This window comes from Odocoileus virginianus, chromosome 13, assembly GCF_023699985.2.
Source record: "Odocoileus virginianus isolate 20LAN1187 ecotype Illinois chromosome 13, Ovbor_1.2, whole genome shotgun sequence".
NCBI lineage: Eukaryota > Metazoa > Chordata > Mammalia > Artiodactyla > Cervidae > Odocoileus > Odocoileus virginianus.
The window spans coordinates 28,723,253-28,739,145 of record NC_069686.1 but is presented as its reverse complement, the minus strand read 5'-3'; the positions used below and the strand labels follow the sequence as shown (position 1 = coordinate 28,739,145).

The following is a 15,893-nucleotide window of genomic DNA, read 5'->3' as shown; positions in this document are numbered from 1 at the left end:
ACTTGGATTTTACTTTATTTCAGCCTTCTGTGGGCATTGGACACATGATGCCCTTCAAGAATAAGATGAAGAGTAGGCCTTTTTCTGCCTTTGGTGTCTCAGGTACCCATTTCTCATGACATGGAAGTAGGACTTGCTATTAGATAATGATACTGTACCTTTGGATTCAGGTCAACAATTTCACCCTGTGCATTTGGTTTTTCCCTTTTACTGTTTTCTTAACCTGTCACAGTCTCTTAATTAGAATGTATTGCTAGGGGACAGGCAGCACCGTCAAACTTTGTGCATTTTATAGAAATACACAAAAGCACCAGACAAGCAGCTGTAATGCCAAGTCCTCCAGATGCGATACTGAAATTCCTGAGAGGGGTGTCTTCATTGTTTTCTTTCTTTGTTCCAGAAGCAAAGGCCGATAATGAACCGAGCTGTTCGCCGGCAGCTCAAGAACTGTTGACAAGGCTGGGATTTTTACTGGGAGAAGGGATCCCAAGTGCCACACACATAACCATTGAAGAAAAAAATGAAACCATGGTAATGTCCGAGGAAGACACTGCATGTCATATCTGCTCAGAGGATGAATGATGGCATAATCGTCTTGCCTCCTCCCTGAGTGGGGAAGTTGTTGTTCAGACCATATGAGTCTGGGCCATTGTGTATTGAAATTCATTTCAACAGTTTGTTTGTGATCCTTTGTAGTAGGGGGTGGGAGAAGCAGAGGGTGCAGACCTTATAAAAATGTCCACATTAACCTTCTGGTCACCACCCAGAGGAGAGTAACTAAATGAAGTGGCCGAGAGGATTCCTTAGGAATGATACTACTTTTATCTTTATAGCACCATTCTTTTCATCCGGCTGCTTTGGTATGCACTTTCCTGTGCTTTTTTTTTTTAATTGGTTGAGACTTTGGAGGGTCAGTGGGGTGAGGAAAAGATTTATAGGAGATGAATGGAGACAAAATAAAATAAGATCAAAAGGTTGATCTTCGGAAGAGCACTCCCCTTCCTAGGGAACAGCAGCCTGCCACATCCGAGATGAGAAGTGTACCTCTGAATAGCAATGAGAGGCCAGAGCCTCTGCCCCTTTGAGGGTCTCTGCGAGGGTGTCAGGCATTGATTGAGATTGCAGTGGCCACCAGTCTCCTTCTCTGGATCACAGAGCCCATAAATCTTCCAAAAATTGAATCAGGTTGCCGTGCTCGTGAAACATTACAAAAACAGAGTTCCCAGATTTTCCACACAGAGGTCAAAGAACCCATTTGTCTTCTGCAGAGTTTAAATGAAAGGAAGTCTGCCTGTTTGCTGTTTCTGCTTTACAAATGTGCATTCCCACTAAATTATTTCCAAGACTGCCCTCTTAAGAAAAAAGATCACAGGAAGGCGAACAGAACTAGGGAGATCTCTCTTTTAAATTTTGGAAGACTGTATATATTAAGATCCCTGGATTGTAAAAAAGAAAACCTGTTTTCCATTTTCCTGTTTGTTTTTGATGCTAAAACCATGAAGCTACAAAGGGGTGTGTAGATGCGCTAACTCCTCCTTCCGTTCATCTTACAGTGCACAGCTCTGAGCCAAGGCATCAGCCCTTGCTCCACTCTTACAAGCAGCACCGCCTCTCCTAGCACCGATAGCCCCTGCTCAACCTTGAATAGCTGTGTCAGCAAGACGGCAGCCAACAAAAGTCCCTGTGAGACCATTAGCAGCCCTAGTTCCACCCTGGAAAGCAAGGACAGTGGAATTATAGGTAAGACGCTCACTGCTCAGTCATGTGATGGCTCCATGCATTTCAGCCAGAGCATTCTCCAGGCTCTTCTTAAGAGGGTGTTAGCGTGTGCGGTCTGTGACGGTCAGCCTGCCCGGACTGCCCTGTCCTTTGCAGATAGCACTGGTTCCACGGACAGCTGAGCGGTTGAAGCATTGGCTTTTATATTCCTTGGTGTTTATTTGATAACCCTGGACTCACATGGTAAAAAATTTTCCACATCAGGTCTGGCCTATGACATTATAAAAATCTTCCCTTGTCACGAATCCACTTGATGGGTTTTGGGTTTGTATAGGACACACCACGGGACCGTGAAGTCCCTGCCTATTGAGAAGTCTTCCCAGCCAGATCTCAAGGTCACTGATCTCCCCACTTATGTCTAGGTATTTGTTCCTTCGTTTCTTCTAATGGCATCTGACCACTGTCTGGAGGCCTGGAGGTTCTAAGTCCGCCGCCCCCACCCCCACACCCATGCCTGCAAAATACATGTGGATATCCTGAACAGATTGTCTGGAGACGCAGAGTATAGTTGTGACTCTTAGACTGGTTGGTTAGGTGATGTGAAGGTTTAATTGAGTTATTTGCATACTTCTTTTGAGGAAATCATAAATAAGGCTTCTGATGAGTTCAGTAGTTTCTTAGTCCCAGGTGCACAATAGAATCAACCAGGGGATTTAAGAGCCCTTGTTTTTACCTCCCATCCCAGAAGGAACGCGTTTGCAGTTCTGCAGCTGGGCCTGGGTGGCTGTGTGTTCTGGTCTACAGCCTGGTGCCTCGGGGGTGGGCTGTTCCGGCTTCCTGTGCTCTCAGGCCATGCTGCTGTCTGTCACTGCTGCCCTTCTGCAGCTCAGCCTTTTCCCTGCTGCTGAGCGATGCACATGTTTTTGAGGGATATGTTATGTTTTATTATTGGAATGAACCCCACTTCCTTCCACGTTAATATGTAACCAAATGCAGTGGCATTTGAGCTCTTCGTTTTCTTCAGTTACCTGTAATTTCTTTCATGTGTAATTTGAAAAACCAAACTGCAGGTTCATCCAGTTTGTATTTTGGAGATTGCCTCAGAAGATACGTGAGCTACCTGGACGGGGTCATGGCGTTCCCGATGTCGCCCCCATAACAACTCTTGTGAGGGGCCCCGCAGCAGGAGGAAGGCAAGCCTGTTCCCTCAGTTTTCTTTTGGATCAGGATTTCCAGTGGGTTTTTGTTTCATTTTTCATTGTCTCATTGAGATATAATCAACTCATCCGTTTAAACCTTTGAGTGGCTTGTGTTTATTCAGGATTGTGCAACTATCACCAGATCTGATTTGGGGATATTTTTACCACTTCAAAAAGAAACTTTATACCCTGAGAAGTCACAACTCGTTTCCCTGCATACACCAGACCTACTCGCTGGGTAATCTACTTTTTGTCTCTGCAGACTAGCTCCTTCTGGAAGTTTCATGTGACTGGTTTTTGTAGCAGGTCTGAATTCTCCTCACTCCACCTCAAGCCCTTCCAGTGAGCTTATTCTTCCAATTCCTTTTTCTCTTTTAACTCTGCTTCCCCACCTGCTATTTTGTCTAACAGGTTTTTCCCAGCGTTACTTCTGTTTTCATGTCCCATCTGTCTCTGAAGTGTCCACCATTGATGGATCTCTGGTACTGATTCTGTGATAGCCATAGTGTTCTAAGCTCTTCTGCAATACCCTTTCCTCCTCAGAGTTTGTCTTCTTTCAGGAAATTGGCCAGTGCTACAGATCTTTTAAAAAACTATTTATTTTTGACTGTGCTGGGTCTTCATTGCTACACATAGGCTTTCTCTAGTTGTGGCGATTGGGGGCTGCTCTTCATTGTGGTGTTCAGGCTTCTCTTTGTAGTGGTTTCTCTTGTTGCGGAGCATAGGCTCTGGGCTCGGTAGCTGCGGCTCACAGGCTCTAAAGCGCAGGTTCAGTAGTCGTGGTGTGTGGGTTTAGTTGCTTCACAGCATGTGGAATCTTCCCAGACCAGAGATTGAACCTGTATTCTCTGCATTGGCAGGCATTCTTATCCTCTGCACCACCAGAGAAGTCCTAGTTTTTTATTTTTATTTTTTAAATAGCTTTTTCTCTTCATTCTGTATTGTGGCATTGACATCGCAGCCTCTGATTATAACCAAGCCAGTTTCTTGTTTTGACAGAAACCTTTTCAATGACAGAAAACTACCCACGTTCATTCTCTGCCTCTTTTTGTTTCTCATTAAGAGATGTTGCTACAATTTTAAAGGTGTCCTAAAGAGGGAAAAGTTGCTGGTTTATTTTTTTGTATTATCATTGAGTGATTGAATTGCAGGAATATCAAGGCTCTCAATTAGTACTTGATTTAATACAGTCCCTGCTGAACCCAGAATGGTTAGTGCCCTTATAATGTGCTGTCCATAGTATCTCAATATTTTCAGTTTACTTATTCTTGTTTTCTTACTTACTGTTATCTCCAGTATTCTGGCCTGGAGAGTTCCATGGACCACACAGTCCACGGGGTCACAAAAAGTCGGATACGACTGAGCGACTTTCACTTTCCACATGGTTAGGGGGGCTCATCTATCTTATTCCTGCTATCTACTGGGCTCCTAGCATGGTGTTGGGAATGAGAAATTAAGGAAGGAGAATTATGGCTGCTGTCAAGTTTCACTGAAGGAGGGAATGGTTTAGTTGGTTTGTAAAGAAGCTGCGTGGGATTCCCATTCCAAGTCGGCATCGTCAAGTCTTTTCACTCCATCTGTTGTGTCTTGTCGTTAAGCAACTTATTTCATATCATTGAGGATGTCTTTCACTCCTTGCCTCAAGTCAACATGTTCTCTTAACTCAGCTGAACGTGAAAAATGCTGACAATTGAGATGAAAGTGGGAGGAGGTGGGAGGTGGTGCCTAAGTCCTTCTTTCGGCGAAGACCCCCTGCTCCGGGAGTTTGTGCTTCCTGCCTGGCTCCCTGAGCTCCTTTAGGAAGCCGGGACTGTGGGTGGCCGAGAGGGAGAGAGACTGTGCTGGTGACAGTGTTCCCCTGTTCTGTCTCCTTCAGACCTGCAGAATTAGAACCTGCTGCCAAGGGATACTTTGGAGGTGTGATAGGGAGGAGAAGGGAAAAAAAGCCTTTCCTCTCCAGCAGACCTAGCCACAGCTCTTTGAAAAGGTGGGCGTGGTCGGGCCCGAGGAGAAAAGAGCTTCCTCCTGAATTGATAACAGGGTATGCAGGTTCTGTCGCCTCTCTGGGGAGCAGGCATCTGTGACTCAGTTGTGGTTTGGTGATTGCTGGGGGTGGAGCGTGCAGAACATGTCTGTCTTTATAAGGTGTAGCCTGGGAATGACAACCTTTTGGGCATCTTAACTGTTCAACAGAGTGAAATATTCAAGAACACAGCGATCTGAGTGGGCAGAGATGAAGGCGAGATATCTTGGCTTCCTGCTTTGGGAGGCCTGGCAGCTGCTTGTCAAACAGGCTGGTTAAGATTCATGTTCCAAGTTACACAGGGCCTGGAGAAGGGCGGAAGAGGCTTTCCACTTAATCTTCCATTTGAAGTTGTTTAAGACTCGTCAACCTATGGAGCTCAGGCTAGAATAGCAAAGGCTTGAGGGTGGGCTGGCATAAAGAGTGCACAGCTGTCATGGCATTACAAGCTTTGCGGAAGTTGGAGGCTCCCATCCAGGGCTCAGACCTGAGTTCCATGTATAGTATTAACACAGTTTATTTAGAGGAAACTTCTAACAGTGCTAAGCCATCCTTAAAAATTCCCAAACCTCCCCCTTAACCTCCCCCTTATTTAAGCCAACTTCAGTCATGCTGATACTATTCAGTCTAAATATGTTTGACCAACAGATGCTGTGAAGGGAAGCTCGTGTTCCCACATGCCCAGACAGCCTTCTCAGGCCACCACAGGGTGCCCGGCCTGGTTCTGTTTCTACTGGTTTTGATATATTGCGGATGAACAGAATTTCTTTTTGGAACTGCTTATTAGGAGAAAGGGCAAGCTATTGACCAATAGAGGAATTTTTGGACCCCTTCCCGTCTCTTGGAAAAGACCCTGATGCTGGGAAAGATTGAGGGCAGGAGGAGAAGGGGACGACAGAGACCATCTTATCAGATGGTTGGATGGCATCACCAACTCAATGGACACGAGTTTGAGCCAACTCCAGGAGATTGTTGGTGAAGAACAGGGAAGCCTGGCATGTTGCAGTCCATGGGGTCGCAAAGAGTCAGACACAAGTTAGTGGCTTAACAACATCCATTTCCAGTCTCTTAGATCCCCTAGAGAAGGGAATGGCAACCCACTCCAGTATTCGTGCCTGGGAAATCCCATGAATGGAGGAGCCTGGCAGGCTGTAGTCTATGTTTGCAAAAGAGTTGGACACGACTTAGCAATTAAACAGCAGCAAACTGTGGAGGCAGGGCTTAGCAGAACCCTCACCACCTCCTGCTCCACCTTCATTGTGTTCTGCAGTTTCACTTTATCCTATTTCAGGAGCTCCAAGTTCTCCCAACATAAACTTCTTTAGAAGCTTAATAGTTCTGTCATGTAGAAATACTGTCTAAGCTAGATGAGATTAACTGAATTCCCTACAATGTCTTTTTTTTTGTTCCTAAGGTAAATTCCTTATTCTTAACATATTAAAATTATTGACATTACCTAGAAGTTAGTGTCTGATTTTCAAATCTGCAGTGTGAGAACCTCTAAATGTGACACCAGCTGTACTCATTCACTTGAAGCAGCTTTTCAATTACTTGCTTTGAAAAGGAAGACTGTATAAAGAAGTTGCTTTTAAAGATATTTCCTCCATGACTGTAAGAACATTTTTTCTTAGTGACACTCTTGAATATAACCAGCTTCCAAGTGTTAAAAATGGAAAGTCATAGACTACGAACCCTAGCTGAGAAAAAAGTGAGGGTACGGGCTGACCTTAGGAATATTGCAGGCTTGATTCCTATCTGCCATAGTAGAGTGAATGTTGCAATAATACAAGTCACAGAACTCTTTTTGGTTTCGTAATGAGTGTAAAAGTTGTTTACACTGTCCCATAGTCTATTAAGTGTGCAATAGCATTATACTTAAGAAAAGTTACATACTTTTATTAAAAGATACCTTATTCTTAAAAAATGCTGACCATCACCCGTGGCTTCAGCGAGTTATCTTTTTTTGTTGGTAGAGGGTTTGAAATATTTTGAGTTACCAAAATGTGACTCAGAGATATGAAGTGAGCACATGCTGTTGGAAAAAGGGCATGCTTGGATTTACTCGATCCAGGGTTACCACACAGCTTCAATTTGAAAAACACCAGTTTTTGCAAAATGCAATAAAGCATAATATACCGGTATGTGTAGTCATTCAAATCTGTGTAAAAACCAATCTGATTTTTAAAAGTCACTGAAAAGCACTATTTGCTTCAAAGATATTGTTTGATTTTTATGTATTTCATATGATCGATATTTTATGTTTGTATTTTTTTCAAAGAAATGGGCCATTTATTTCAAAAGAAAGAGGATGGGTATTGGATGAAGAGAAAGACACAAAACTCAGTTTTCCTATCAAGTTTTAAAATGTTAATAAATCCTTCCTATCCGTTAATGATAGAGGTGCCCAGGAAAAGGATTTCCAGGTAGCCGTTTAAAACATCCTGGCAGAGAGAGAGGCCTTTAGAGGTTAACTATTCCTTCCATTTGCTTTCTCTGCCATCTGCTTCTACCTGCTGACATTTATAATCTCCAGATGACTTTGGTGGCATGTTGGATTTGTTGAGAGCCGGTGTTAGAACAGCCCTATGAAGGGAGGGGAGAGGAGGGCCTTCCATGCGAAAGATGGCCTGACCTCGTGTCTCACCTCTCACCCCACCATCTCCCCACCTCCTGCCCTGCTCCCCAACAACTGAGCCACCACATTCCACCAGGCCAGATAGCTTTCAGGATGATTAAATGCTCAGTATTTGAAAAGGGTGAAGCAAGAACTCAGACTCTGCCTTTCCCCTTTCTCAAGGGGGTGGGGGAGGGAGCTTGCATTTGTTCCTCCCCTGCTCTCTTTGAAGTGGGGAGGCAGGTATACATTTAGGCAGGGGAATATCCTTACAGAAACATTGCTCCTGCACAAGTGGCTTGTGGTGAAATACCGACAGTTGATTATGATCCTGCTGATCCTTGCTAGAGTTTGATAATATTTGTTTTTCTGCCCAGTTGCTTAGGACATAAAGGAAAGTGACTGTGGGCTGACTTTTATCTTCCTGCATCTCTCTTCTCTGCTCTCCTAGGCTTGTAAAATGAAAGTAGTGCCAGAGGAAGGGTTAGGCTTTTCATTTTCTGAACTTCGTGTCCCAGGGGAGGTGATCAGATGCAGGAAGAGGCACACAAAGAGGAATTAATTGTACTTTATTTTCATTTTTAACTTGTTGTCAATCCTGCCCTTTTGATTTTATGCTAATACTGCGTTGTTGACACCTGTGTTGCCCTGCTTGCTACTCAATTGAAATGCTTTGAAATTGATTTGGTAATAACTATTTAGAGTGTTTCAAATCTGTGTTAATATTCATTTTGCTATACTGCCTGCAATTTAAAAAATCATCCTTAATTATAGAAGCTTTTTAATCTCTTGGGTGAAGGAGGAAAATTTTCCTTTACATATATTATTCAGTAAGGCCCTTAATGGGAAAGAAGTCCTTGGTGGTGATGTGAATCAGCAAAGCGCCCGCTGTACTTGTGTTCAGACCATGGTGGGAGTTCCCAGGCTGTTTTGTCTGAAGCATTTATGGACACCAACTGCATACCAGGAGCACATTTGTTGAGTGCTGGGACGATAGAGATAGTTACAGCATCTGCTTTAAAACTTGTCTCCCTGTGGAATGACAGAATGGTCTCCTGCCGTTGGAGACCTGGGCAAGCTGTCAGCTGCTGCAAAGGGTGTAAGACAGGGCAGTGCTCTCCAAGGGAAGGTGTTTCCCATGGATAATACCAACCACTAAACGTGAGTGCCTTATGCTCTTTCCTGGAAGAGTCTGGAACTCTGTGGAGTCAGTGGACTAAATGAGAAGTTCCGTTGTCTAGGCCTTCAGTGCTGAAGGTCTGTGAGCTGTACTAGTGCACAGTGACATGTGCTGTTGCCGGAAAACTTCATGTTGTTCGAGTCTGCAGGCTTCTTTCTGGAGGCTGCTACCCGCCCTTCCAGACGGAGTCTGGAACCAGTGGGGCGAGTCTGAGGCTGGCCGGTGTGGCCTGCCCGCCCTCCCCTGCGCCCTGCCCCTGCTGCCCCTTCAGGTGTCTCTGCCTCAGAGGCCGGCTGAGCCCTGCTGGGACCACGTGGCTGTGACTCGAGTCCCGGCCAAGCCGCCTGGCACAGCAGAGCGCCTTGCGCAATGCGGTGGGCGCCAAGCTGGAGACTTGGGGCAGAGATCTGCCCATCACAGGACCCTCGGCGGTTCCACAGGGCTGTCCAGGGGAGCCTCGTGCTGCTGTCCAGGCAGCATGGCGGGAGGAGAAGCCAGGAAGCCCCGTGGAGCCAGAGGTAACTCAGGGCCCCCTCCCTGCATCCTGCCAGGCGAGCACGCATCAGCCCGAGTGCCTTCACCGGAAGCTGTGCTCACCGGAAGCAGTGCTTGCCGGGCTGCGGGAGGTGAGAACGTCACCCAGGCGGACGAGCCCCAGACTTTGTTCCTGTGGTTTGTTAGGGTGTGGGCGGGGCGGAGGGAGAGGCACCGGCTGGCATTTCTGGGAGGTTTCCTGCAGACTGGGTTCATCCTTGCCGTCTTCCCTGGTGTCTCCTGGGGAAATGCCGTGTGTGGCCTGGCAGCCCGAGTGTGCGAGGTGTGAGTGCACAGCAGAGCAGGGCAAGCGGCTTTTGGGTCCAGAGCTCCAGGTAGTGGGCTTGTGGCTTCTTGGACCTGTCACCTTGATCTTTCCCTGGTCTTGATCTCGGTTAGACGGTGTTCCCCTCCCAGAGTTGCTAGTGATCTTCATCCGGGTGGGTCCAAGAAGGCGGTGTCTGCACTAGCTGGATTTTCCTTTTCTATTCACTTCTTCTCTTCTCTGACTTTCGTAAGCAATCACTTTCTTTTTTGTTTCATCTTCAATTCACTGTTCCCTTATTTTAACTTTTAAGCTCTTACTCTCAACCATTAAACTGAATATAGAAGTTGAAAGATGTTTGTCTGGGTTAGTGGTATTTTATTTTTCTTCAGTTGAATGGGGAGGACAGCATTCTCATGATATAGGAGGCACCTGACATGTGCCCTTCTATCTGATTTTTCTCTACCACCTACGGAGAGACAAAGGGCTCTCTTCATAGATCCCTGGCTTTGAAAATGGAGAATGCAGGACAATCTATGGGATACTTAAAAATTTTTTTTCAATTTGGGAATGTTTAAAAATCTTTTCAAAATGTATATTTTTGTGTATGTTTCATATTGTAATAAATTAGTGTAGTCCGTGAACATAATTTGTAAATACATGTGTGTGGGATGTGTGCACAAGCTTTTCTAATCCTGTGATTGGAGCAGTCCAGAGCATCATTCTGGAGCCCAGCGAGGCTTCAGGTGTTCCAGGGCTTTCTTGCCCATGGGACTGTTGGAAGTACTGAGTGAGATATGATGGAGGTTTAGAACAGGGCCTGTGTACCGTAAGCACTATTATAATATTCACGTTAGCCACTATTGTTGTTCTTATTTCCTAGGGATGCTTATTTATTTATATTCCATTCCTCCCTAGTGGATTTGAAATGCTTATAGGCATTTACTAAATTGAGATTTTTCTTTTTCAAAGAAGGTATGGGTGGAGGAGGGCTTCCCCGGTGACTCAGCAGTAAACAATTCTCCTGCCAAGGCAAGAGATGCAGGTTTCAGTCCCTGTGTTGGGAAGATCCCCAGAAGGAGGAAATGGCAGCCCGCTCCAGTATTCTTACCTGGAAAATCCCACTGACAGAGGCGCCTGGTGGGCTACACAGTCCATGGGGTTGCAAAGAATTGGACACAATTTAGTGACTAAATAACAGCGGCAACGTGAGTTGGGGTAAAAAGTGAGATAAAAGATGAAGTCAGGAGTCAGGTTGATAAGATTTTATTAATTTTGCTTTAAAGTGGGCAGAAAGTTTTACTCAGGACTTGTAGCCAGTGTAAAGAGAGAAACACAAACATACAAGATTATGTCTGGAAAGTAAAGACAAAAATGTGCCCATTCCTAGTAGTAGACCCAGAGAGATAGCCTCTTGTGGGTTCTTAAAAAGTTGAGAAGCCAGAGTTTGAACTCATGCCCCTTTGCATTTTTCACCTCTTGTCTTTTCCAGAGCTTGGAGAAAGAAGAATTCAACTCTGACTATGTATACGTTTGATACCAATGGCCCTTAGTTCCTAAACAATTCTGGACTGGTGCCATAGTCAGATTATTTCCTGGTGTTCTTTTAAACCTACAACTTGATTTAGATCCCACCAAACTACTTTTTGGACCCTGAACTTTACTGTTTATTTTTAAAAATTCTATTTTAAATGAACATTAACATAGAAAGAACCTTCTATAGGCAAAGAGGGGATGAGAGGAAGGCTAGGAAGGAGAAGGAAGGAATTGTGTTATTGAAGTGCCATATAGAGCACAATGTTTAATGACCAAGTGGGTCCCTGTCTCTGCTTCCCCCACCTCCCAGGCAGCCCTGACTCTCTCTCCTGGCTCCCTCATGACTGACCTTTCTCTACTAGCTGCTGCCCGGGGGCTATTTATAACAAGGCAGGTTTCGTGAACTGCAAAATACTTTGTAGCCACAGATGCTTCTTTTTAAAAATTAACTTATTTATTTTACTTGGAGGCTTATTACTTTACAATATAGCCACAGATGCTTTTACACAACAACTTTTACATGATGAGAACCATGTGAGGCAAAGGGAGTTTTAATACACACTGTGTGTGCAGTCAGAAGGTAATGGAAGTACCACTAACCTGTGTGTGTGTGAGTTTGGTTAGTTTTTCCCGTGTATTTCCATATCTATAAAGTAGTGTTGATGGTTCTCAGCCTTTCCACGTCTTCTCACATGTTATGGTGATCATGTATGTGTCTTAACATGATTTGAAAGTGCTTTGGAGGTGGTACAGCCCTGTGCATGAGTAGGTCTGGGTAAGTGTGCTGTTACTTCTGAGGAAGATGACCCACTGTCCCTGCCTCAAGGGAGTTTTCAGGTTACATGGAGAGTTAGAAGTAGCATCACACATGAGTAAATGAGCAAACCTAATATAACTTACAAGGCACAGCCTAACCTGGTAGCTTGATAAACCATAACGCCTAATAAGTCACTCGTTTTGCAGAATCCTGCCTATTTGCTGAGTGACTGAGACCCAGCCTGAGTGATGATGAAAGTGAAGTAAAAGTGGCAAGATTTAATTGACAAACACTGGCATCTATACTGGGCTTCGCTGGTGGCTCAGATGGTAAAGAATCCGCCTGCAATACAGGAGAACCTGGGTTCGATCCCTGGGTCAGGAGGATCCCCTGGAGAAGAACGTGGCAACCCACTCCAGTATTCTTGCCTGGAGAATTCCACGGACAGAGGAGCCTGGCGACCATGGGGTCGCACAGAGTTGGACTCAACTGAGTGACTAACACTTGCACTTTCTTGACATCTGTACTAGTTGAAGGAACAAGACGATAGAATTTTTCAGACTTTTCAAGATTATCCAGGCTCTGGAAAATGTCAAATAGCCCTTATTTTTCAGAGTATTTTATTTTAATCATCATATTTAGGATGTTGCCCTGTGTGGTCAACTTGAGGGTAACTGTGTTAACTTAATCAGGAATATATTCCTGTTAGCCTGGAAGAATAGGTATTTTTGAGTAGCAGGTCATTTGTTTTAAGACCTGCTTTCCCTTTCTTGGAGGCTGTGGAGTTGTCCTATTTGTTGTGCTTCTTAGGTTGGATGGGGAAACTGGAGCCTTTGTCTGCCCCTCCTGGATCTATTTCAGTGCTTCATCATATCTGAACCAAGATGAAAGTTCGCTGCCTGGGCTTCCAGCTGGCAGCCTGACCTGGGATCCCTGGGAAGAAGGTTGTGAAGTGGGGCAGTCTTAGTGGAGCATCTTTGTGGGAGGGGCCTGGCTTCAGAGGGTCTCACCTGCCTGCCTTTCACCAGGACTGAAGGTGGACACTGGAATGCATCTCTTAGGTGAACTTCATAAGGGCAGTGGGAGAGTCTTCTACTTACAAACATAAATTTATGTAATATTCTCCTTTTGAAATTGCATCCCCATCTAGGACCTCTCTTCCCAGCTGCTGTTCCTGCAGCTGGGGACCTTTCTCCTCCTCACCTCCTGCCACCCCCCCGCCCTTCCCTCCCTCTCCCTGACCTGAGTGATGCAGCTTGTCAGGGCCTGGGAACTTGTGGCTGAGCTGACAGAACTGGGTCTTCAGCCTGTCCCTGCAGTGCACAAGCCCTGACCAGACTGTCCCTGCCTGGCGGCTGCTGGGGCCCCTGAAGTCCTGCTTCCAGTGCTGTCATTTGTAACATGAAGTAGAGTCCCTGTTCCCACTGCTTGAGGTCTGAGATAGAGGTTTGATTCAGAAGTGCATGGCATGCAGGGAGAGCGAATGAAGAAGAACGTCACTTGGACCTTGTTTTTCACCTTAAGAAAATGATCCCTCAGATAAAACAACCACAACCTAAAAACCAGATCAGTCACCCCCACCCTGGAACTGTAACTTAGATGTTGGGGTTGTCTTGGAACCTGGCTAATTATAACATGCCTTCAGGAAAAGCATTGAGTCCTGAGCATTGGACTTCTAAATGAAAGTTTGTGATAGTCATAGCTTATTAAGAGATTATCATTAGTAACTAATGACGATTGAGGCAGTAATCTCATTAATAAATTAAGGTAATCCTATGAAACCCTTAGCACAATCCCTGATATACAGTAACCTTCAGTAGATACTAGCTACTGTTATTACTAGCACCACCTGCATTTTTAGGATGGAAAGAGTCATACTTAACAAACGGATGCTCATATGAATGGCCCATTTAAAAAACACGCACAATGAAGACTGATCGATTCCAAATAGATGGAGAAATTGGTAGTAATCCTCCTGCTAGAATACTTGGAAATGTTAGGAGTCCCCTAAAGGTGTGACGGGCTCATCCCAAATCGGCTTACACTTTGGTTAAAGACTCAGTGCCAGCTATCCTGAACCAGCAACAGTGAGAGTAAATGTACTGCATTCATAGTTTGAGCTCATCCATTGAATAAGCAAACATTTACTGAGCATTGAGTATGGGCCAGGCCCTGTGCTGTTCAGAAAAGGAAGGGATCAGCTAATGGTAAATCCTCTAAGGAGGCTTCAGCAGATAGGAGGGATTTTTAAACAAGGAGGGAGCAGTGGATGTTAAGTCCTGGAGCAAAGACAGTTTTAAAATTGTGATAGGATACCCTGCGGTCACATCACAGGAGGAAATTGTTTTGTTTTTACTCCTAAACCATAAAGAGCATTGTAAAAATAAAACCGCTTTGGACCCTTTGATCCCAGATAACAGACTCTGTTGGAGCTAATTCACCAGCCTGCTGATAAAGTGTGTATGTTGATGAAGCAGCTTAATCCAGGCGTCTGGGTCCTGAATACACTCTGACCCAGTATGCTCCCATTGAAGTCTTGCAGTTAAAGGCCTGGGCCGCTGGGATCCCAGTAGGGATCAGAGGACCTGGCCTCTGTTCTCAAGGACACAAGCCAGTGTTGGACCCATGGCGGGACCTGTGTTTGCAAGTGGATCACATATGACTCGGTATCTTTAAGTGAGAAGTGGCTTTTTGTAGATTTATAGAGTGAATGTCGCCCTTTTTCTCCTTTTTTGCCAAGATGCTTTTCAATCCTGGTTTTCTTGGAAGAGGTTAAACATTAATTCTGCCATCAAGTATCCCTTCTCATGCTTATGTATTCCTGTCCCTGGTTTCCTCAAGGTTTCCATCCTAGGCTGCTAAAGGATTAAAGTCGAGTCGGCCTCTCTGGATGTCTTGAACAGATGTTATAATGGTTTAATTCTAAGGATTAAATTTCTGTCTGACTTTATCATTGGATTTTGTTTTATAGATTTTCCTCCTACATCTTTCCTGCATTAACCATTGTACTGCCCTGCCCCTTCTCTCTGTGCACAAATGTTATTAATTTGGGAAAAATACTTAAAGGTTTAAAGGAATTTAATGAGATTTGAATTCCTTTGTGAGCAATTCATCTTTGTTAAAAGGCAGGATATATCATTTCCAAATTACATAGATTTACTGTTAGCTCTCAGATACTCTTAGACAGTTTTTTCATTATCTTCTTATCAGAGTTTTCTTTCCCCTCCCCTGTAGAATGATTTAGCAGTTTATTTCCCCTGATAAGCAACATTCTTCTAACTTACCAAAATACAATGTATGAAACATAGTTTGATAATAATCTGCACAGACCAGAAAACCATTGATCATGGGGATGGTGTGTGTGTGTGTCTGTGTGTGTGTGTGAACTCTCAAGAGCCCCAGCTATTCCTGGCTTCCTTCAAAGTATTTTGGTCTCTCATTTCAGCCACAATTACAAGTTCATCGGAAAATGATGACCGGAGTGGCTCCAGTTTGGAATGGAATAAGGACGGAAGCCTAAGGTTAGGGGTACAGAAGGGAGTGCTCCATGACCGCAGGGCAGATAATTGCTCCCCAGTGGCAGAAGAGGAGCCCCCTGGGCCAGCGGGGAGCGTGCTGCCCAAAGCCGAAGCCTCAGTTGGAGATGGTCCGGTCCCTTATTCTCAGAGCTCCAGCTCGCTAATAATGCCACGGCCCAACTCAGTTGCAGGTAAGGCCACGCCTCTCCCTGGAAGGGTGACCTCGCTGGGTCTGAGGTGCCCACTGCTCCCTTTCTTCACGTGGGAATCTAATCCAGACACAAGCCACCCTTGTGATAATGGGTCAGGCACTTACTTTTGCAGGCCTTACTGTACCCATCTGTAAGCATGAGGGTAAACCCATATGTAAACATAAAGCTGCATTTAATGGTCATTAAGTGACCTTTCCCCTCTAGAATTCTTTAAATCTAATACTTAGACTATATGGCTCTTTGTATATGAGGGAAGAAAGGACCAAAAACTCTGTCCTTTTTTTTTTTTTTTTAAATTGTAGGATAATGCTTTACAGAATTTTGTTGTTTTCTTTC

The 15,893-nt window shown here is 44.7% G+C and overlaps 1 protein-coding gene across 7 annotated transcripts in view; it reads left to right on the top strand.

Annotated features, from left to right (window-relative positions):
• The window catches only part of TANC1 (tetratricopeptide repeat, ankyrin repeat and coiled-coil containing 1), a 237,793-nt gene that overhangs the window by 161,123 nt on the left and 60,777 nt on the right, over positions 1–15,893 (top strand). For 3 of the 7 annotated variants that reach the window (XM_020880381.2, XM_020880379.2, XM_070476147.1), the window contains exons 6-8: positions 401–531; positions 1,554–1,740; positions 15,273–15,536. In XM_020880381.2, coding sequence (XP_020736040.2) covers positions 401–531; positions 1,554–1,740; positions 15,273–15,536 — 582 coding nt within the window. The remainder of the gene's footprint in view (positions 1–400; positions 532–1,553; positions 1,741–15,272; positions 15,537–15,893) is intronic. The other 4 variants (XM_020880382.2, XM_020880380.2, XM_070476148.1 and 1 more) reach the window with 3 other exon arrangements.